Below are 22,049 nucleotides of genomic sequence, written 5' to 3' on the forward strand. Positions count from 1 at the left end.
CACAGGTGGGTGGGTGGTGGGATCTCGCCTTCCTATCGATCCATCCATTTCCTACACAAACCTCTTCTTTCCAGCGGTCTGTTGCCATACACACCCCTCTAACAGTTGTTGTGCTCGTGTCTTTCCTAACAAGACTCCCACGCATTGTCCATGCCCATCTCTCCCACTCTGACCTTTCCCTGTTCACAGCCTTTCACCGCCAGCCCCTACGTCGCCACCACACGGATACGAGGCACCGGCGCCAGGAGGCCCTCTTTGCTGTTTTGTCAGGACGTGGACGCTCCCCAGCCACGGGATGGCCTCCAACACATGGCTCCAGGCAGGTGCCTGGGTCAGCCGGAGACCAGCTCTGTCCTGAGATCCTCCTCGGGCAGCCGGAGCCCTGGGGATCAGGGTAAGTGACATCCAGCAGGTTGCTATGAAGAGCACTCTAACCAGTCTGTCTGTGCACCTCTCACCATAGCACCTTGCGGCCTGTATTGGTAAATTAGGAAACGTTGGTCAAATCTTAAAGAGGCCAGGGGCAAAACTGCTGCCCCAACATGCCCCCTCCTGGCTGAATATGGAATTGCACCACTTCTTGCCTCAGTTCCCCCTCCCTTTCTTTTGGCCTACTCCAGCCAGAAGAGGGTCCTAGCCCTTCAGCCAGACCATTTTACAGAGTCTAGCCCCTTTTGGGACCACAGTATCCTTGACTAAAGTCCAGCAGAAATGTAAACAAAACAAACCTTCAGCCCGGCTGGGCTCAGCTGGCCTTCTCCTCTTCACAAGTACGTCTCATCCTCTACCGTTTGCCCCTATGCCTTGTCCAGGCTCCTGGGCATTCAACAACCCCACTATCTGGGCTGACAAACTCAGGGCTTCAGGCAGGTTCCAGTTACTTAAGGCCCTGGTCTCCAAGCAGGCTTCCAGCTCACCCCTGGAGTAGCTGCTCCGCTCTGTTTCCTCAGGCTGCTTCCCAGAGAGAGGGTCTCCTCTCTCCCGCTGGGCATTCCCAGGCCCCAGCGCTTTATGAGGGAAAACAAAATCCCAGCAAAAACAACCCCAGCTCCCCTCCAGCTGGGCTTTATCCCTAATCAGGCCTGGCGCCGCCTCCTGGTGCCCGCAGCCTGGTTAACTGGCTTCTCAAGCCCATATTACCCCTTTCACAGCATGTGTGGGGTAAACCAAACTTTGTTTCACTCACTGGACCAGATCCGCAGCTGTAATAATTCCACTGACCATTGATGGAGCCATGCCAATGTACCCCAGCCAGCCCACCATTTCCATTGTAACCCTGTTCTTGGGAGCCCAGCATTGTGTGGGTTCCAGAGAGATGGCCCGAGAAAGGGGATGACAGCGTGGGAGGCCGTCCGTGGCGTGGCCATTCTATTAGGGGTGTCGTAGACTCCCAGGGCGGTGTGTTTGTTGGCAGTGATCTTCAGGTTGCCAGCCCTCCAGGATTGTCCTGGGGAGGCTCCAGGAAGGGGAGTAATCTTTAATTAAAGATCATATTGTGCGATGAAAACTCCAGGAATATGTCCAACCAAAATTGGCAACTCTGACACCAGGGAGGTGGATGAAAGGTGTGTCACTGTTCCCATTAAAGGTTGGTGACACCTTTTACATTTGTTCTCCAGGAACAGCAGTTTATTTTAAAGCACCCGACGAGCGTCAATCACCCTTGGCAATGTTCTGGCCCCTTTCTGCATCTCCAAGTATCCCAGCATGCATTGCAAAGCGGCTAATGCTCCCCCATGAACGGCCAGGCCTACGACTGCACTTGGCCTGATGCAGCCCCGTGGGGGCTGTACGCTGCAACCTTCAACCACTCTCCTCTTTTGCAGTCTGCAAAGACGCCCAGTCACTTGTATGAAGATGGAACATTGCATGCTGGGATAGGTAGTTTCCAGAAGAGACATCCCCCCCCTTCATGTTGTTAATTATTACTTATTGTTTTGCACTTAGGGTGGCCAACTTTCTAACAGCACAAAACCAAACACCCTCGCCCCACCCCTTCCCTGAGTCCCCACCCACCTCTCACTACATTCCCCCTCCCTTGGTGGCTCGCTCTCCCCCACCCTCCCTCACTTTTACTGGGTGGGGGCAGGGGTTTGGGGTGCAGGAGGGGGTGAGGGCTCCGGCTGGGGGTGCGGGCTCTGGGGTGGGGCTAGGGATGAGCGATTTGGGGTGCAAGAGGGGGCTTCAGGCTGGGGGGTGGGACCGAGGGATTCGGAGTGTGGAAGGGGACTGCAGATTGAGGCAGGGGGTTTGGGTGCAGGAGGGGGTACGGGCTCTGGGCTGGGGGTGCGGGCATGCATGGTTTTGGGTGCAGGAGGAGGCTCCGGGTTGGGGGGGGGATCAGTGCTGGGGCAGGGTGTTGGGGCTCGGGGTCAGGGTGCGGGTTTACCTCAGGTGGCTCCCAGTCAGTAGCGCAGCAGGAATAAGGCAGGCTCCCTGCCTGTCATAGCACCGCGCTGCACCACGGAAGTGGCCAGCAGCAAGTCCGGCTCCTAGGCTGGGGGGCCAGGAGGCTCTGCGCGCTGCTTTTGCCCGCAGGCACTGCCCCCCCCCAGCTCCCACTGGCTGGGGTTCCCAGCCAATGGGAGTGCAGAGCCGGTGCTCGGGGCTGGGGCAGCGTGCGGAGCCCCTCAACCCTCCCGCCTAGGAGCCGGACCTGCTGGCTGCTTCCGGGGCTTAGCACGGTGCCAGGACATGTAGGGACTAGTCTGCCTTAGCCCTGCTGCACCGCCAACCGGACTTTTAATGGCACGGTCAGTGGTGCTGACTGTAGCCACCAGAGTCCGTTTACAGCCTGGCGTGCTGGTCAAAAACCGGACACCCTGGCAACCCTATTTGCACTGCTATCGTGTCTTTCATCCAAGGATCAAAAAGTGCTTTACAAACACGAATGAAGACTCATAAAGACCCGGGAAAATGGTATAATCCCCATTTAACACTGGGGGAAACTGAGACACCAGGCAGTTAGGTCACTTGCCCAACGTCACACCATGAGTCATTTGCTGTCAGATACAAAATACAGGAACCCACTGACATCAGTGGGTGTAACTGGGAGCAGAATTTGACCCAAAGTGTCCTGACAGTCAATCCTGGGTTCTAACTCCTACTCTGGCATGTTGTCAAAGTAGCCCTCATTTGGGAAGCTCCTTGGCACACCAGTGACAGCAGAGGATGGGAGGTGGCCTTGCCCTTCACTGTGATGCTAATTCATTATGTGCCTGTTGCTTGCTTGCAGAATCTGCCCAGCACCCTTCCTTTGCCTTTGAAACAGAGACTTCGTCAGACTGCGATCCCCAAGAGCTTGATCTCAGCTCCACCACGTGGTCCCCGCGCTCCCCCAGGGCCATCTGCAAGGCAGTGGTGAAGGGGTTAAGGAGTAATGAGCCTGTCCAGTGGGAAATCACCTTTGACATCCGGCCCCTGTTCCAAAACAGAGAGAGCTGTGAGAATGGTGAAGGGGATCTGTGGAACGAGACCTTCCACCACTTGGCGGCAAAGTCCATCATCCGGGATTTCGAGCAGCTGGCCGAGAAGGAATGTGAAATCGAACACGGTAATGCCAGCGTCCTTGCCAGCCAGCCTCAGTGAGAATGGAGGGCCAGATTCCCAGAGCTGGTGTAAACCATTGCAGCTGCAGTAGCCTCAATTATACCACATCAATTTACGGCAGCTGGGGATGTGGCCCTCAGTGTTATCACGTGTTAACGCAAGGTCACCTGGTGAAGATGCACTGTGGCCATGTGTTGATGCTCCATGTGATGATCTGAGGAGAGTCTCCCAAAGCTGGCCTCATGCCCTCTGCGCTTTTCTCCAGCTCACCTAATTGCTCATTAAATATCCCTGCTGCATGTTAGCATGCTCCTTCTCCTCGCCCTCTCACCGTTTCCCACACTCCCCTGCTTCCCACATAGGGAGGCTAGTTATATTTTTAGAGGGTTAGTCACGTTGAGTCATGAGCCCAAATCAAATGCTTTTTAGGCCTTTTGAGAACCAAAACACAACTCCTGCTGTTCAGCCCCCTCCGCCATGGAGTCCCAATTTTCAGGGCCTGGCTTTGAATGGAACATCAAACGGTTCCGTTCAAAGAAGGATCCAGAAGTTTAGGCTCTACTAGGAATCTAGCCCTGATTATCACTCCTTGCGGAGCTGTTTGGACATGTCTCTGAACAAGTCTGTGAATTAGCCAAACCTCCTGGGCTGGGGATCTCTTGATCACAAGTCCCCTTGTGATATTTCTGCTATTTCCCAGTTCTGGCACAGACAGAAGTGCAGAGAACTGTTTGTTCCCCTCTTTGAATGTCACTGTTTCTGCCTCCAGTCCTGGCCCAGAAGTGCAAAGGCTTCTGCCATGAAAATGAATGGGCTGGGAAAGGAAAACTGAGCTGGGAAAGGAAACCGACAGGTCTGAGCCTGTTCGGCTGCGGATTGATTTTCAGGTGTTGCTTCAGTGGCTGGGGAGGGTTATTTTTTCTTTGCCTATTCATCGGTGGGAGTTAGAGAGCCAAATTCTGCTCCGATTCAAACCCATTGAACTCTGGGGACGTGCATGGGCACAGAATTGGTCTGAAAACACACTCTCCCGAAGACATATGAACCAAAAAGGCATCATTGGGGTAACTTTCACTGATTTCAAAGGACTTACACCAGAGATGAATTCAACCCTCAGGAGTTAATAAGGAGGCGGCCTTTGGCACTGTGAAACAAGAGACAGTGAGATGGGAGAGAGGGCTGGGGGGACACAGGATTAGGAGCCAGCGTACAATGCTGAGCTCTGCCAGCTAGCAATGTCCTCTACTGTAGGCTGGTAGCATCTCTCCGCTCTTCATCCCTTTCTTGAAGTAACCCAGGGATGAAAATGTCATGGAGAAGTAAAATCAAAGGCATGCATTAAGAAACAAGGAGAGAATTACTAGCCAGCCTTGAAAGGGACACACATGCTGACGAGGAAAGGAGGAGAAGATGCTATTATTTAGATGGGAGCTGGGTATGCATGGGCAGCTACTGCAGAGTGGATTCCCTGCGGGTGCGCTGGGTTGTGGCTGGGCATGGCATAGTTGCTCCTCTCTCTCCAGCACCCCCTATTCTTGGTCACTCTGGTCCCGTGAGCTCTGCCTCCTTTCGTGACTCCATCCCCCAACCAGGTCACACTTTAGTCCCATCCCTGCTGGGTATCAGAAAGTCCAACAAATAAAACTTCAAGGTGCTTACAAAAGATTTTCTGCCTCGACTGGAGGCCCTGTGGTCCTTAAATCCATTTTTGTCTCAAAACTCCTTATCCTGTGTCATCCAGGGCTGCACACCACCTTCCCAGTGATGAGCAGGGGAACCCAGGCCCCCCCATTACACTGGGTTCCAGTCCAGGGTCCCTATAATCAGCTGTCAAAGGCTGCTCTGTAAGACACCATGCTGCTGCCTCCCTGGGCTTGTACCGACTGCAGCTGGTCTCTCCCACTGCCCCCCAAAGTTCACCCTTCTTTCAGGGCCAGGACTCGCACAGCTGTCCCCTGGAATCCCCCCAGACATCCCAAACCAAAAGTACAACTTAACCCAACTTCTGCTCTCCTTGGGCTTAACCTTCCACCCCTCCCCAGTTAAATGCCTCCCAGGGCTCTCTTCCCAGACATCCAGATCCTGCCCTGGTATCAGGACTCATCACCAGAGCTTGCTCCTACTCTCTCCTGGCCTCCTGCCAGACTTGTCTAATCACAAGAGGATCCCAGTGTCAACTCCTCCCCCGGGCTTCCTCCTTGACCCTCCCAGCCTCTCCATGGTCTCGCCCAGTGATACTCAAGATGGCGACTCACAGGCCACACACCGCTCTTTAACGTGTCTCCTGCGGCTCTTTGCAGCCCATGATATTAAAACACCGGGTGCTTTTACTATGTTATTAACCAATTAAGTTATCAACTTGCACTAAGTTATTAACTTATTTGCCGTGAGAATAATATACATGTCTATAAAAAGCAAAATATTTCCCCTGTCATACTGTTTAAATCTGACTAGAACGTATAGTAAATGAAACAATGAACTCACATGACTGGGGCTCTTTTGGGCTTATCACTAATTTGACTCTTGAACCGCCATGGTCTGAGCATTGCTGCTCTAGTCCCAGAGAGTGATTGCAGAGTTCCTCCCTGCAGCCCCCTTCTAAGCTTAATTTCCCTTCTTTATAGTCACCACCCAGCTCCTTCCCCAGCTGGGCTTCATTTTTAATTAAGCCTGGGCCATCCCTTCCCCCCCACTGCATCCAGGTAGCGTATTAGCCTCTCAGATCCACATTAACCTTTTCATTGCCTGTGCGGGGTACACACCCCATAAGAGGAGCACAGCTGAAGCTGGGTTGGGCTGCTAATTGGAAGCATGTGAGGCTTGACACCTCTAGGCTTGGCCTGTTGACTCAAGTGGGGATGGTTTGTTTCACGGTGGCTTGGTTTGTTGGTGGGCTCAGAGGTGTTTTACGGCAATGCATTGTGGCACATCACTTTCCAGTGGTGCGGTACGGATGGATACGAAAACATTCAAAGGCTTTTGAAAGGCACTGGTACCAACTGGTGCCAGCCCCAGCAAGCGCTGACTGTGATCCCATCTGTGCTACGGTGGCAAAGAAACATCGGGCAATCCAAAGGGTCCCAGTGCTTCAGATCACTGGGATCCTTGAGTTAAGACCCAATGGCTCAACATTAAGGTACAGAAGAGCTGGCAGCTTGACTGAGCACATCGGTCAGAGCTGGCTGTCTCCCTAAAGCTGAATCAGCACTTCCAGACAGCCTGCCTTGCTTCTTGAATACAAGCTGGGATGGGGTCTTTGAGGGCACACAGTGAGAAGGGGTTTCCAAGGCACTAAACCAGAGGAAAGAGGGAGAATGAGCAGCGTAGGAGAATCTAATGGACGGCCCCTCGCACCGAAGCAATCTCTCTCCTTCTTTCCCTAGGCCATTCCCCTGTTCTCAGCTCTGTCCCACCTGGGAGGAAGCCCCAAACTGGCCGAGTACCTGGAGTGCTTCTCTCTGGGCTGTAATATTGGGCTTACTATCTTTTTTGCTTGACTTCACTGCTCGGGTGCTGGATGACGGCCCTGGAGTATGCAGTGTCTGGCCCTGGAGAATGGCACTATCTAGTCAGCCACCAAATAGGACTACGGCTTGCAGCAGCCACAGAAATTTCCGCATGCTTCCCCATTCCACTGTGCCTTGATCCTGCCCCAGAGAGACCACAGCTCTGGGAAAAGGGATATGCCAGTCCCCACGGTCAGTTCAGTCCTGGGTGTCTTTGCTGAGAGTGCCAGTGAGGAGGTCAAGGAGTGTAGGTGGCTTTTGTGATCTAGGTCCTGGGAGAGGGTCTGAGCCCACAATACTCATGGATCGTAACCTGACATCTCTCACCCAACAGGGGCTGGGAGGCGGTACCAGATAAATGCCGTCCAAACCAGCAAAGTCTGCAATGTCATCAGCAAGTACACGGCCTTTGTCCCGGTGGACCTGAGCACCAGTGGCTACCTGCCAACCGTGGTCGAATATGTCAGTGCAGGTAACAGGACACCAGCACAGCGTCATTACTAGGCTGAGGCTGGCATGCATCCCACACTCCCTGCTAATTTCCCATTGCATAGGAGTGTGAGGGGCCAGCTTGGGGGTGTCATAGGGGAAACGTGGTTCAGACAGCACCTCAGAGCTTGGGCAGGGGGAAAAAATCAGGCCTCTCAATGTAGGTAACAACAACAAATCCATTCTCTTCTGTGAGCTTCAGGGCAGCTGGGCTCTGGATCTCCAGCTGCTCCTTCAGTGTAGGTCTCCATGGTCTTCATGTGTCCATAGAACTAAGAGGTTCTTAGCCTTGGGCTATGGTTGAGCTCTCCAGCATTGGAGCCCAAGAGTATGGCTGCCCAACTTGGAGGCCAGGGGCTTTCCTCTCCACCACACAGTCCTGACTGACCACAGCCAGCTTGGGGCCTGGAGGTGAAGGGGTCTCTCAGCCTGGGCTGTTCTGAAGGCCCACAGCCTATGACAAAGGGGTCCTTGCAGCAGGAAAGAGGGTGTGGTTGGTGAGCAAGTAGGGTGACCAGACGGCAACCGTGAAAAATCGGCACAGGGGGTGGGGGATAATAGGCACCTATGTAAGATAAAGCCCCAAATATTGGGACTGTCCCTATAAATCGGGACATCTGGTCACCCTATGAGCAGGAGTGTGACGAATGTACTTCTCTTGGGAGCCTGTGGCCAGTTAGGGGAGTGGTGGGCTCTCAGAGGGCTCCAGGCTCTTAACCACAGAGTGAGTGCTACAGAAGCGGCCTACTGATGAGGAAGGAGTTCCTAGGCCAGACAGGAGTACAGCAGCCAGTCCCAGGGCGAAGGAGGGGCGCCATTGGTAGGCCTGGATGCCATGAAGTGACTGATTTCACCCAATTCACTTTATTGTCATTGTGTTTGTCTGTAATGCTGGGAATTCCCTTTGTTCATGTCAAGGGCCAGCTTCCAAACAAGGTGGCCAGAGGAGCTCAGGCTCAGGAAGCAGAAGGCACCGAGTCTTCTCCGTCGGACTCGGACGCACCCAGTCAACTTGCGGCCAGGATGGAGCAGATGATGGATTTTACAGCATGCGTAAGATTGCAGCCCTTCTGGGGCACAGTACTGTAATCATTGAGTAGAACCCGTGGGTATGATCTTACAAAGGATGGACACTGACACATGCTATGAGCCCTCTCTATTTTTTGCCTCTGGTCAGTTTTCTTCTTCTGGCCCTTTCTTTAGAACTGATGCCTGTTTCTTGAAGGGCAGTAGCAGCAGAGAGTTTAACTCCTGTAAGCAATGACAGCATTTTCAGGATGAAATCCTGACTCTAGTGAAGCCAGTGGGAGTTTTGCCTTTTACTGCAATTGGGCCAGGATTTCACCCCAGGAATCTGTAATCAGAGCAGCACCAGACCAACACAAACTGTGAGTTATGATGCCCTGGCTAGCTCCAGGGTAGATGAAGGCAGTCCATCTAGGCTAAACCCCACCTGCTATAGAATTGTCTCTGTCTTTCTTATGGCCAAGATGACCGCTCTCTGGAGAGGAATATACTCAGCTACTGTCATATGAAAGGTCTGATGAGGAACAAAGCATGTGGTCTGGACAGCTAACCATGTTTCTGGCTGGAATCTATCTCTTGAAACAGAAAATAACGAGAAAATAACTTATTCTGAAACTCTCAGATCACGAGAAGTAACTCTTGCTGATGCTCTGAAGTTAACTGGCAGCCATAACACAGGGGACACGAGGGGCTGAGCCTGCTCTAATTAGAGACTAGGGGACTTCAGACACTTGACTGTCTCTGTAAATCTCCTACTAATGAAGATAAGTTAGGTTGGACTTTGTCTCATGCAGTCATGACTGCTGCTGAGTTAAAATGATCTTCTCAGTCAGGGACAAGGAGAGAGCTGGAATTCATGGTTGTGTGGAAAGTAACTGTGCTGAAAAATACGTTCTATCTCTCAGAATACATCTAGAATCAGCTGAGTTAGGTCTCTGCAGAGGGCTTGTCCAGGGGGTCGCACAATAGTGTTTTGAACTAGCTATACATCCAGCTGTTGTTATACTGTAATGCAGGTATTTCTATAATCAGCCCCTGAAAGGGAAGAGTGGCCATTTGCCAGCTTCTCTTATATGTATTGAAACATAAAAATAAATACAAACAACAGGCAGGCTGGATCCTTAGCTGTGGAAACAGGCTTAGCTTTATTGAAGTCAATGGAGAAAACCGTTCAAAGTTATTCGCATCAATTACACTCCAGTGATTTACACGTGTATACGCAGGTACGTTGGATCTGCCTATCTGGAACAGACCAATGGTCCATCTAATCCTGTATCCTCTCTGTGGCCCTGGGCAGTACCAGATGGTCCAGAGGAGGGTATAACCTCCCCACAATGCACCAAATTGTGCATCCTCTACCACTGTGGAGGAGATGGATTCTCCCTGACACCTACTAATGATCTATTTATTCTCTGAACTGTGAGGATTGTCATCTCTAGTCATTTCTGCCCTAGCTAGAGGGACCCACAGATGCTGTTCGGAATCGTACAATTGAACCCCTAATCCTTGCTGAATGTTACTGCAGTATTTGGTTCCACAGTTTCCTGTGGTAGTGAGTTTCACAGTCTGAAGTTGATGGTCTTTAAAATTGGGTTGTCACTTTTCCTAGCTGGCATCCCCACACCTTATCAATGAAAGACCCTTCCATAATGGCTGTAGCTGAGTCCAGCCCATCCCCTTGCCCAGTGCCTTGAGACTGGATGCCTCAGTATCCCAGTATGCCCAGTGTTCAGAGTTGTCATTTGACCAGGTTTTGGCCCCTCCATAAAGGCTTCAGAAATCTGCCACACCAGCCCTTGTTTGCTCTAGGTTCAGCTCCATGCCCCCTGCACTCCCTAAAGATTAGACCTCAGCACCACTCATATTGTCAGACTTGCTAAATAATCCAGTGGGCATGACAGCTTCTTTCGAAGCTACCCAGCTTCTCAGGGGTAATTTGACCTGAAAAACTCAGTGATCAGCACTTGATCATTAGTGCTGTCCCAGTGTGTACTCCAGGTTCCCTGGCAACACAGGGGAGATACGGGTTGCATTGGGAGGATGAGCACAACAGCTTGGCTACTAAACATTTCTGAGACACTGAAAGTTTTCCATCACCGAGAGCAAGAGAGAGAGGAGGAAATCTCTGGCTAAAAGAGAGAAAAACGCCGTTAAAGAAAATTTAAAAAGTCAACCAGGTGCAGGCAATAGCATGTCTGATGATGCTGTAACTTGCTTCCCGTTTTCTTTACGTGCTCAGATAAATCACATTTCTCAAAACCCACTGGGTTTATTTCAGAGTTTGAGGCTTATAAATTCTAGATTTTTTTCCTGGAATGAATAAAATACAGACTGTCTTGGAATGCGCATTCCTGTAGCATCTTCCATTCCAGCATTCCTGAGCAGTTTCCAAACCTTAAACCACTTAGCATTCTGGAAAATGGGATTGTCCCCATTTTACAGAAGAGGAAACTGATGTTTATGACTTGCCCAAGGTCAAATAGTGACTCATTGGTAGAGATGGGAGTAGGAATGACTCCTGCTCTGCTCCAGGTTCTAGGCCACACTCTCTTCCTGGATTAGAGTAGACTAGAATAAAGGTCACGAGAGCCTGATTGATGGATTCAGATCTGCAGAGGGACACAGCAATGTCTGACCCTTTGGGAGTCCCCTTTTAAAAGGTTAAATAGCCTCAGGTGCTCACACCTTTCAGGTCAGTAAGACGGTACAGCCAGCTCCACCGAGACGTGTTAGAATGCATCTTCCGGGGTTGGAATTTCCTCCCCTTTGCCTCTAGAGCTCTGGTTGTCCTAAGCAGGCTGAGGTCAATTGAAGGAACCCATCAGGCGCCATGAAGAGAAAGTAGATGTGGCAGAGGTGCAGAGGGACTGTGGATGATGAAACAAATAGTGATGGCGACGCAGTGGTGATGGGTGAGCTGGAGGTTGCGATGGGTTGGGAAGCAGTGATCTCTGTTCAGGATTAGGGTTTGGTAAAGGCGGAAGAGGGGCCCAAGGATGCTGAATGTGGTTGTGATGGGGCGTCTGCCCCACACTGGTGGAGAAAGGGTTAAAAGCAGCCCTGGGGAGGCTGCGCAGGAGACAGCCAATCAGTGAGGGGCTTCAAGGAGCAGCCAATCAGGGCAGAGCAAGCCCAAATATAAAGAGAGCTGCAGGGCAGAGGAGTCAGTTCCCTCTGGGAGCCCAGGGAGAAAGGACTGGGTCCCTGAAGGGTAGGGCGGGAGCGGGAGCTCCAGCCTGACTGGCTGAAAGCCTGGATACAGGGGCAGAGAAGGTGCTAGGGCTATGGGGAAGTGGCCCAGGGAAACGGACAGAGTGTGGCTGCAGCCTAGAGGGTCCCTGGTCAGGACCCGGAGTAATGGGTGGGCCTGGGTCTCCCCACCCTCACTTGCCACTGAAGGGAGAGGCCAGTGAAGGGCTGCAGTTTGCCACTGAGGGGAGTGGCTAGAACCTTGGGCTGCAGTTGGCCACAGAGGCGAGTGGCTGGACAGAGGACTGCTGCTCCCCCAGAAGGAATGGGGCACAGCTGGAGGGCTGTGTCCTGATCTTGAGGCGACACGGGTCCGGAGCAGAAGTGATGGCAGGCGAGACACCACCGGAGGAGAGCGCTCTGCGAAAAGACTGAGCTAATTTCCAGAATAACCAGCAGGAGGCCCCATGACGGAACCGTTACAGTGGTCAATAGAACGGTCACACTGTGTAATCCTGACATGGCGCTTTCCCTCTCCAAAGCTCAGTGTAGCCACGGCACTGGCTTTGATTTGGAGACTGGTGTCGAAGGTAGCTACATCCTCAGCTAGTGTAAGTCAGCAGAGCTCCATTGAAACCAATGCTGCTACCCAGTGTGTGCCAGCGGAAGGTCTGGCGAAGCCATGGCAACCAGGAGGAGGAGGGAGATGGTACAGTGTGTTGTGGTGCCCAGGGTGACGAACAAGCTGGCAGACAGACAGGCAGTGCTGGCGGTTATGGAGGAGGATGGTCACGCCTAGGGCGAGGGGGCCGGTTGTGACCCTCACTCCGAGGCCAGGGTGATGCTGACATGTGGTAATGACGTGGAGAAGGGTGATGTGGCCATTGTGCTTCTGCTGTTGCAGATGAGAACAGCCTGTCGCCCGGCAGCGCACCTGCCTCTTCCGGCTGGGAGCGCTACAGTGTCCCGGAAGGTAAGAGCAAGACATGCACAGGGTTTCTCAAGGTCGCCGTGGCACCACTTCCTCCGACTGAGGTTTCAAGTTGAGCTGAAAAGTTTTTAAACCTGTCGGATCGGAGTTCGGGGTTCTCTGCTTCTCCTGCCACAGCTGGTCACGGCCAATGGCAGGGCAACGTCTTTCTGCGCTGAGCCAGGGGTTGTGAACCTCCAGTTGTTAGAGAGAGCTCAGGTGTGGGCAGCTCCGTGCCTGAGGAAACGATTTTCAGCTATTGTGTTTTAAAATGTATTAGCTGGTAAATCTGGTGCCTGCCCATAACTTTGGCTGGTGATTTGGGCTCTTAACTGAATTATTTAGAAGTACTTTGGCCAACATATTTTTTAAACACTGGTGCCTAAAATTAGAGCCCTAAATCCATATTTAGGCAGCTAAATCAGTACTCTGGTTTCTAGAGGTGCTAAGCCCTCAGCATCTCCCAGACAGCCTTTTTTGAACGGTGGATAAGTCTCATTATCTCCGTTAGACACATGGGGACATAGAGGCAGAGAGATGAAGTAACTTGTCTAAGGTCAAAAAGCAATTTAGTATCCAAGCCAGGAGCCCAGCCTCCAGCCAGTGGTCCCTGAACTCTGATTAACTCTTCCTTGATGCCAGATGTTTCCTTACTTCAGCCTTGGCTCTGTATTTCTCTCCAGCTTCACTGCAGAGTCCGTCTGCTCCCTCTGCTCACTCCCAGAAGTCTATCGATACCCTTTTTTCTGCCAGGTAAGGTGCAGCAGAGCATTCTCTGACTCAATGAGACCTCCTGACCCCAGGGTGGAGTATTCCATTGCTCAGTGTTTTCTCCTGGGTGTGGGTTTGACAAAAGGGGCCCACATGCGGGAAAGCCTGTCAGCTGTTTAGAGGTGTGTCCACATCAGGCAGGTGGGCAGCTGGTTACACTGTAGAAAGGGGGTTTGGTAACGGGAATTTTGCTCTGCAGCCCACTCTTGCTTTGATACTGTGACACTCGTTGGCTGGTGTACTGGGCCAGGCAGACAGCTTGTGAGCCAGGCTTTGTGACAATTAGCCAACACATTGAGCCTGACGATCAGCAAACAGCCAACCAAACTGCCTCTTTTTTATTCTTTATTTTAAATGTATCGTGCAAATTTGGTGCTTGTAAAGGGAAGTACTGGGCAGAGTCTCTCTGTGCTACCGATGCAGCCTGTTGAAATCTGGTGTCACCGCGAGGAGGATTTGGTCTGTGTAGGTTCTAGTCTAGACACTGCCATCACATGGCAGCAGCAAAACAAGCTTCTTCAGATTGCCCCACCAGGGCTCCCTAACTCTGACTTGGAAGGACCACCAGGGAGGGGAGTTCAGGCTTGGTCAGTGGCCTGGGTCTCTCTGCTGAGAGGGGTGAGTAGTGCCAAGTGTGGGGTGGACACCTGCCCACAGATCCCCAAATTCATGTCACGTTGGCCCGTGACCAGCCAAAAGATAGGAACATTTTGCAGTTGCTATTTAGCTAGGCTGGATTTGAACCAGGGACTTCGCGATTAAACACTCTAGACTACTCCATGCCCCTGAGCCATCCAGGGAGGGGAAGGTGGGTATAGCGCCACGTCATCTGGTATGGAGAAATTGTGCAAGTCTAGGCCTATTGAAATCCAAGGGGACAGAGGCTCCTAAGTCACGTAGGCATTTTTGACCCCCAAAAATATCCTTCTAAATTTTTCCCTCTTCTAATGACTTCAAGAGAGGAGGGATCAAGGCAAAATACCCCCTCCCTTCCCCACCTACCTACAGACTCCTCACACTCTCTTCTGGCTACTTCCCTGACTCCTTGCCTTGAAAACCCCTGTCAGAGTCCCTGAGTCACATGGCTCCTCCGGAAAGTGACAGGAAAAGGATCAGGACTCAGGGGGTCCTATGTTTTTGACAAGCTGAAGCATTAACTTCTGGGCCACTCAGAAATGATGGTCCTCAGAGCATCCCCTCCCAGTCTGATCTTTTGGAGAGTCTAACAGGAGATGTTCCTGGATGGAATTTGCATTCCTATGGGCATATGCTAGCTTGAGGAGACTTATCTGTGCGGAGTGGGGAGAATTACCAGAGGCCAGGCTACGTTACAGTCTAGCGCAGAAGAGAAAGGGGAGAGGTGGTTGTGTCTATTGTATGGGAAGCCAGTTGAATTGATGTCTCGCAGCCAGACCGAGCATATGTATCTCTGACAGCTGCGTTACCGCATGACTTAGTGTAGGGTGCTGTGTGTCAGTTACTGGGAATGCTGAAAGGTGATTGGTTAGTGGGAGGCAATGAGTCCGAGAGGCAAGTATGTAAATGCCTTCTTTGTTACGTCTGTCCTGATGCAGATTGACCCTTCATAAAACAAGACTGCTGACTCGAGCAGCCAAAGGTTTCATGAGTAAATCCCCAAGTCGGATGAATGAACCCAGCTCTGATAGCAGCAATGAAAACATTGACTACCTACCCCTGGTAAGCAACCAAACCAGATCTTAGGCTCATATAACTGGGATGACGGGAGGTGGCGGGGGCTCTGAAAGCATTTGCTCAAGCTCTTCTCTCTTCTGGCATATCACCATGCATGCACACACATGGGTTAGCTTGAGTTCTGATCAGTGGGCCCCCAACTCCCATCCCAAAATCCCCCAGTTGGTGAAGCTGGAAAACTTCCCAAAACTGGTAGGGGCAGAAGAGGCTAAAGCAGAGACCACTGCACTGTGTGGAAAGGGGTAAAATGTGGCCCAGCTGGGGCCACCTCGCCCTCCCCCAGCAACCTTTTGGACCCTGAACTGTGGAGAGGAACCCCCCCCCCTACTTTGCAGGCATGAGGGCCCAGGTGGTGCCTCTCCTGTCAACCTGGAGCCCTGGGCGCAAATGGGGTGGACTCTTGGTGGGCAGGTTGCTCCAAAGCCCTGGCTGTGCACAGAGAATGCGCTCTTCCCCAGGGCCTTACCTCAGCGCCTCCCTAAGGAAGTGTTATCCCGCTCCACAGGTGTCTCTGCAGTTGGCCTGCGGTGCCTTCCTGCTGAACCCAGCGTTCTGCCACGCAATCAGCATTCCCATGGAGAAGCTGAAGTGGACGTCTCCATTCACCTGCCACCGGATGGCTCTGAGCCCCTCCGGCAGCTCCTACAATGCTAAGAAGTCAGGCCTGCCTCGAGAACCCAAGAGCCCTGGAGGCAGCTGGCAGCTGCTGGCACCGAACGACGTTCCCAGAGAGAGCTTCTCAGACAGAGACTTCACTCCCAGTGCAACGCTGAACGGCTATGGTGAGAGTACGGGAGACGCAGGCCGGCCTCGCCACTTCTCTGGCAGCGCAGTGGAAAGCCTGTCAAAGGCCCTGAAAGCTGAGAATGAACTCTCACCCCCTGCCATCACCATCCGCCGCTTCTCCTCCCCTGAGAGCACCCAGTCCCCTCGGGAGCCGCAGAGTGACAGCGGCAGAGGCTCCGAGTCGGACAGCTCCGAGTTGCAGTCCCTGCTCTTTGACATTGAGCTGCACCAGTGGGCTGAACCGGAGGGGATGCTCTGGGCCACAGCGGTCGCCCTGGCCTGGCTGGAGCACAGCTCAGCCTCCTACTTCATCGAGTGGGAGCTGGTGGCTGCCAAGGCCAGCATGTGGCTGAATGAGCAGGAGTTCCCGGAGGGCCGTAGCCCGGGGACCGTCAAGGCCGCAGCCCGGCAGCTGTTTGTTTTGCTCAGGCACTGGGACGAAAACCTTGAGTTCAACTTGTTGTGCTACAACCCCAACAATGTGTAGGGAGGGTGAGTGCGAAAGGCGGGAGTCAGGCAGTCATCTGAGTGAGCTCCTGGGGTACAGGGACTGGTCCTTAAAGAAACACAGCCTAATGGCTAAGCTCTACCACTACAGTGCCATGCTATGTACCTTTATTAGAACAAGCCTTTCTGCAGGCCAGAAAATAATCAAGGTCATTCAAACCCCAGCACTAAACAATCATTATTCTTGTTGTATAAGCAGGGTATGATTCACCTGTAGCACTCACTGCTGCAGGATGTTATTAAGGCCAATATCTAAACGAAAGGATTATTCAGTTCTGTGACTAGGAATAGCATCTCCAGGTACACAAGATACTGGGCACCTTCCCTTCAGGCTGGGTGTCATCTGATCCCCCGCACCAGTCCCAGAAAGAGAATCCCAAATCTTCATTCAACCCTCCCACGCTTCGCCATCCAGCCAAGCCATTCCCCTTTCCCCCAGTCCCCATCAATCCTGCATTCATCTTTTCACACAGAGCATTTCCAGCTGTGATTCATCGTTCCCCGGCCTCCATCTAGACTGCGTTATCATGAAGATTAACATGTGTCTCGTCTCAGGAATTTGTGTTCGAGCAGCCACTCTGCCTCATGGGTTAAGGTTATTGGAAATCCAGACTGCGGCCAAGCAGCTTAAGATGAAACAGCAACACTGGGGAAAACCATGGAATGAATTGCCAGGTCCTCCCAGATCACTCATTCTCTACAGTTGTGAATTTGGACTGGGATTTTCAAAAGGAGCCTACAGGATATAAACATCCAGATCCTATTGAAATCCCAAGTGGGTGTATACCTCCCTTAGGCATCTTTGGATATTCTGGCCTTGGTTCCAGGGACAGTCTGTCAGCTGTGAAACAACCTGTAAATGTGCCCTAGAATCTTTTGCATGCAGAGCGGGGGTAGGCTGGGGCCAGACTGCATAGCCAGCGAGCAGCCGGAGGAATGCAGGAGGTGGATTAAAGCAAATCTATTCCCCAGGCACTTTCAGGCACAGCGTAGCAGAGCTAGTAGAATGCACCTTGGATTAGAGCAGTTAAAGCTTTTCAGTCCCCATCAGTGCATTGAGTACATTCCCAGGAGGCTGTCCTTCTAGAGGGAGAGGCTGTATCAGTGATTTAGAGTATTATATTTGATCTGAACCAGAAGGTCTGGCGAACAGTCCTGCGTTATATCTACGTTTTCAAGCCCATGCCACTTTGCCCAGTGGCTTTGAAGCTTGTGTTCTTACACTTCGATTTTTCTGACCCTCATGCAAAACAGTCTGCTGTCCCACTGAAAGCGTCTGCTAGCCATGCTTGTGGGTCAGGGGTTTGGTGGAGCTCGCTTGCCGTTGACTTTTTTCCCCCTTTCCTCGGCAGACTGAGTGTCACTTTCTTGTGCCCACTGCAGACTTGTTGCATGACCTTTCATCATAGCTCCCCTCTCATAACGCCCCTCTTGAGCGTATGGGCAAAGCTAAGCGCTGCCCAGCATTTGTCTCTTGCCTGTCTTTTGAACTGCTTGAATTCCATCCTCCTTCCTTGAGTCTCGCTGCTGAATTTGTTTCCATTCTCGCAGTGCTGTGTTTTGACTTGACTGCCATACCCCAGCTCAGCATATGACAGGCAGCATCTGTGACAGCTGATAGCAAATTGTATTGACAGACCCTTTTTTGAGTGTAATTACTCAGCAGGAACCATTCTGAATCAGTTATTCATAGTGGAAGGCAACTTTAATCCAGAGACTTTAGTTCTCAGCAGCGTCACCAGAACCGGTCCCATTAACTCTTGTTAATGCCACTTTGGCTGACAATTGTCAGAAGCATATTAATTAAATGAAATACATTACAACCTCCTTAGTTCAGAATAGATTGAAAATTAAAGACCGGATTCTGCCCGCGGGCCCAGCAATAGGACTCACTGAAATCAATGGGCGTTTGGACACATGTATCCAAGGGCAGAATGTGACCCATGACAAACCAATCAGCGCAACTTGCTTGCCCTAATAAATGTGCAAACAACTGTGGCTGTCTCATTGGTGGGGACAGATGGTGAATGCATCCTCATTCCCATGCAGGAAAGTGGGTGATGCCCTAACATCAGGGCATCTCCTGCATTCAAATTTTAGGCTGCCATTCAGGAAAACATCCCTATTCAGGCCAATGCTTAAGCATGTGTTTAACTGGGTCTCACTGAAGTCAACAGAACATAAGCACCTACTTCTGTATATCTGGCCCATAGCCATTAGCTGCTCCCTGGCTACAGAGAGTTGGAGGTCTTGGGTGAAAGAAAGCTAAAGATTTGAGGTTGATGGGTGAGGAATGGAGCTGGTTGAAATTTATCGACCCAGACACTTTCCGCTGGAAAACCTGGTTTAGTTGAAGTTGACATTTTGGAGGGAAAATGTTGATTTCAATGAATTTTGGTGATTTTTTTTTTCCTGACAGGAAAATTCTAAAAATAATTTAGTTTCAGCTTCAAATTTTGTTTTATTTTTGGTCCCAGGAAACTGACCAATTTCACTTTCCCTTTTCAGTTTTTGGTTCTTCTGCCCCCCCCCCCCCTCCAATTTTTATCCCTCTCCCTTTTTTCCCATTGGAAGAAGGCAGGAGAGGTAAGAAGAATGTGAGAAAATGAGCTTTGTTTTGCAGCTGGAAATAATTAGAAAGCAGAAAGTGGGGCTTTCCCCCACTTCCTGTTGAAACCAAACCTTTCATTTGGAAATTTCCCATGGAAAATGGACATTTTTCAACCCAGACATACTCAGTGGGCATTTGTTGCAAGAAAGCTGCTGGTTTCTGACCAGCTCTTGTGAGAACAGCTTGCAGGGGGTCTGAGCTGCTTTTGTCACTAGAGCAGGTTACAAGAAACTCCCCATCCCTATTGCTGTCAAATCCAGGGCAATTATGTCTTGTCCACTCAGGCAGTGGGAGTGTGTTCCAGTTCTAAACCTTTCCAGGGTCTTTCCTGGTCATGTTTCAAACGAGTCTCTGAACCTGCTGGAATCCCACGCATGATCAGAAGGGCACCACGAGCCCAAGCATTACAGCAACCACCCTTGTGTCATTGGGTGATGTTTCTACTTCATCAAATGGGAGTGTCACATTCCCTTCCAGGCAGGTCAGCTGCTCCTCTTGTCTCAAGTACCATATCATGGAAGACAGCAAACTGAAGCTTACACATACAGCTAAGTGTTAGCCTGTTCCTTAACCATCTGGCCCAGTGATGTGGTATCAGTGTGCAAGGGCCCGGTTCCAGGCCATGTGATGTGAGTCTGAGTGTCTTTTGGTAGGTGGCATGACCTGATCTGTTTGTGAAGTGTTTTTGCAATGTCCTGTCCTCTCACCTCATGCCCCTATTCCCCTTGGCCGGCCCCAAGGCTCTGCTTTGTAAATACCAGAAGCATAAATCAATGCAAAACACCCCACAGTGTCTCCTTTGTACCATAGGGGAGAACCTGGCTCTCTCAGCAGACCTAGTGAAGCTAGTGGGTAAGGGAGGCCCAGACTAGAGGCCCTGAGTGGTACAGCCACACAGGCTGTGCACATGTGAAATGCAAAGGCGCTTAGGAGACGCATAGACCTGAGGCACAGGTCCTGGGGTGGTGTCACGACAGCTCTGTCTACAATGCTGCAGGAGCTTATTTCTATGCATTCAGGTCACTTTAGATGCTTCCAGGTTATGGGCTTTTCATGATCCTTTAAACCAGCTTTGCAGTTAGAGACTTTGCAGGAACTTAATATGTGAGTCACATTCTAATTGCTCATTTTACACAGCTCAAGACCTCCACAGCGCATACAGACCTTGGAGGTGTAACCTCGCCACTCACCAGAATCCTCTTGATGCAAAACTATGGCCTGGGACATAGCATTCAGAATCTCCCAAGAGAATGCAAGCCTTGCTAACGGCAGCTAGAAACATGGCTGACGTATCCTATTGCACAGGGTGTGTTTGCTACAGCGTAGGAAGAACCATGGCCTGTTCAGAACAAAACAGTGAAACATGCACCTTCTGGAGCATGTTATGTAACAGCAGCGGCGTACGGTAACATAGGAACAGCCTTGATAAGCGTGGTTAGTGTGTCTTGGCTTTGCCCCGCAGCAGTTCTGGGAACCAATGCATCATGCCTGCGACTTTTGGCCCCACATAACTTGATGTTTATTGGCAGCCCTGAGAGGATAACAGCAGGCACTCCCACTGCTCTGTTCTCAGAGATGCTAGCAGTCTCGAACTGTCAGCTCAGCATTTTTCAATCCATATGCCATCATTCAGAGGTCATTAACCCCAAGGGAAGGGGACCTTGAATTCAGCGCTCAGATAAGATATTATTTGGGGGTAATTAGGTGGGTTTTTTTAAAACCTACCCGCAAAACCTACCTCTCTCTTGCCTTTTTTCCAACTCACCACGCACACCGGCGCACACACCCACTTCTGGGCTGTTACTACAAAGATATTAGCAAAGCCTTGAATCAGCTTCACCATTGGGCCATGTATGAGGGACTTGACCCAGACCTCACCTTCACGGATTGACAATTAACCAAGCTGGTTCCAATCAGTTCTCCGAAAAAAAGACACTGAATCAGTGGAGATTTGAACCACTGCCCTTATGCAGCTTCTTGCCGCTTTAAGACTCAGTTCTGGTGACTTGAAACGACCTGCAGACATTTGAATGTTCCCCCTTTACAGGTTCCTTAAGGCAAAAGGCTCACAATTTGGCCATCTAATGTCTAACTTTGGTATCAAACCTTCATACCAAGGTACCAACACAACAGCTTTAGCATGGACAGGACATGCTGTGGCCCTCGCTGTTGATTGTACATGTTGGGTGTGTTAAGGATAGCACTTCTCGTGGACGCTCAAGTGAATGTTTAAACCCTGCATCACTTAATCCCTCACTGACTGCTGCCATGAAGTCCCATAGCACAGCCTCTGGGTTTGATGTAGGTTGCCTGGGCTGGCCACCAGAGGGTGACTTCATTTCACAGTCACCAAGATACCGCTTTCTATTTGGCTGTTAATAACAAGGTAAAGCATTAAAGGCATGACTCTCATCCTTAGCGTCTGGGCCGCTCTGCAGGTCAGAACCTTAGAGCAGTATATATGTCATGCTCTCCCCTGCAGCACCAAGGCCCAGCTCTGTAGATAAGCCAGCTCCCTCTACCCTGACGTCTGTTCAGCAGCGAAAGATCCTCCTGGATGGACTGTCTCTGGATGACAGGGTTAGCAGTATGATTCGTGCTTTCCCTGAATCTTTTACCTGACCCTTGGCATACAGTTGGCTGGCTGATTTCTATTTCCCATGTTGCAAATCCTTTTATCCAGTGTAAAAACCCATGACCATGCTGAAATACTTCACATTTAGCCAATGCTAAGGGCACCAGAGCCTTGTACAAACACTATCTCAGCCTCACAGTCCCCTGTAAGAGGGGTAAGGATGATGATCTCCATTTTACAGGTGGAGAAACTGAGGCACAGAGGTTAAGTGACTTGCCTATGGTCACCTGAAAAGCCTGTGGCAGAGCCAGGAATAGAACCTGGGAGTCATGACTCCCAGCCTCCCTGCTCTAAACA

The 22,049-nt window shown here is 51.1% G+C and overlaps 1 protein-coding gene across 9 annotated transcripts in view; it reads left to right on the forward strand.

The window, feature by feature from the left end:
- VWA5B1 (von Willebrand factor A domain containing 5B1) overlaps positions 1 to 21,529 on the forward strand; it is a 90,628-nt gene extending 69,099 nt beyond the window's left edge. For 8 of the 9 annotated variants that reach the window (XM_075121145.1, XM_075121143.1, XM_075121144.1 and 5 more), the window contains 8 exons: positions 190 to 394; positions 3,236 to 3,553; positions 7,390 to 7,527; positions 8,463 to 8,597; positions 12,664 to 12,732; positions 13,413 to 13,482; positions 15,075 to 15,198; positions 15,719 to 21,529. In XM_075121145.1, the coding sequence (XP_074977246.1) occupies positions 190 to 394; positions 3,236 to 3,553; positions 7,390 to 7,527; positions 8,463 to 8,597; positions 12,664 to 12,732; positions 13,413 to 13,482; positions 15,075 to 15,198; positions 15,719 to 16,486 (1,827 nt within the window). In that variant the 3' untranslated portion in view covers positions 16,487 to 21,529. The remainder of the gene's footprint in view (positions 1 to 189; positions 395 to 3,235; positions 3,554 to 7,389; positions 7,528 to 8,462; positions 8,598 to 12,663; positions 12,733 to 13,412; positions 13,483 to 15,074; positions 15,199 to 15,718) is intronic. The other variant, XM_075121150.1, reaches the window with a different exon arrangement.
- Positions 21,530 to 22,049: the final 520 nt, after the last annotated feature.

This window comes from Caretta caretta, chromosome 18 (assembly GCF_965140235.1).
Source record: "Caretta caretta isolate rCarCar2 chromosome 18, rCarCar1.hap1, whole genome shotgun sequence".
NCBI lineage: Eukaryota > Metazoa > Chordata > Testudines > Cheloniidae > Caretta > Caretta caretta.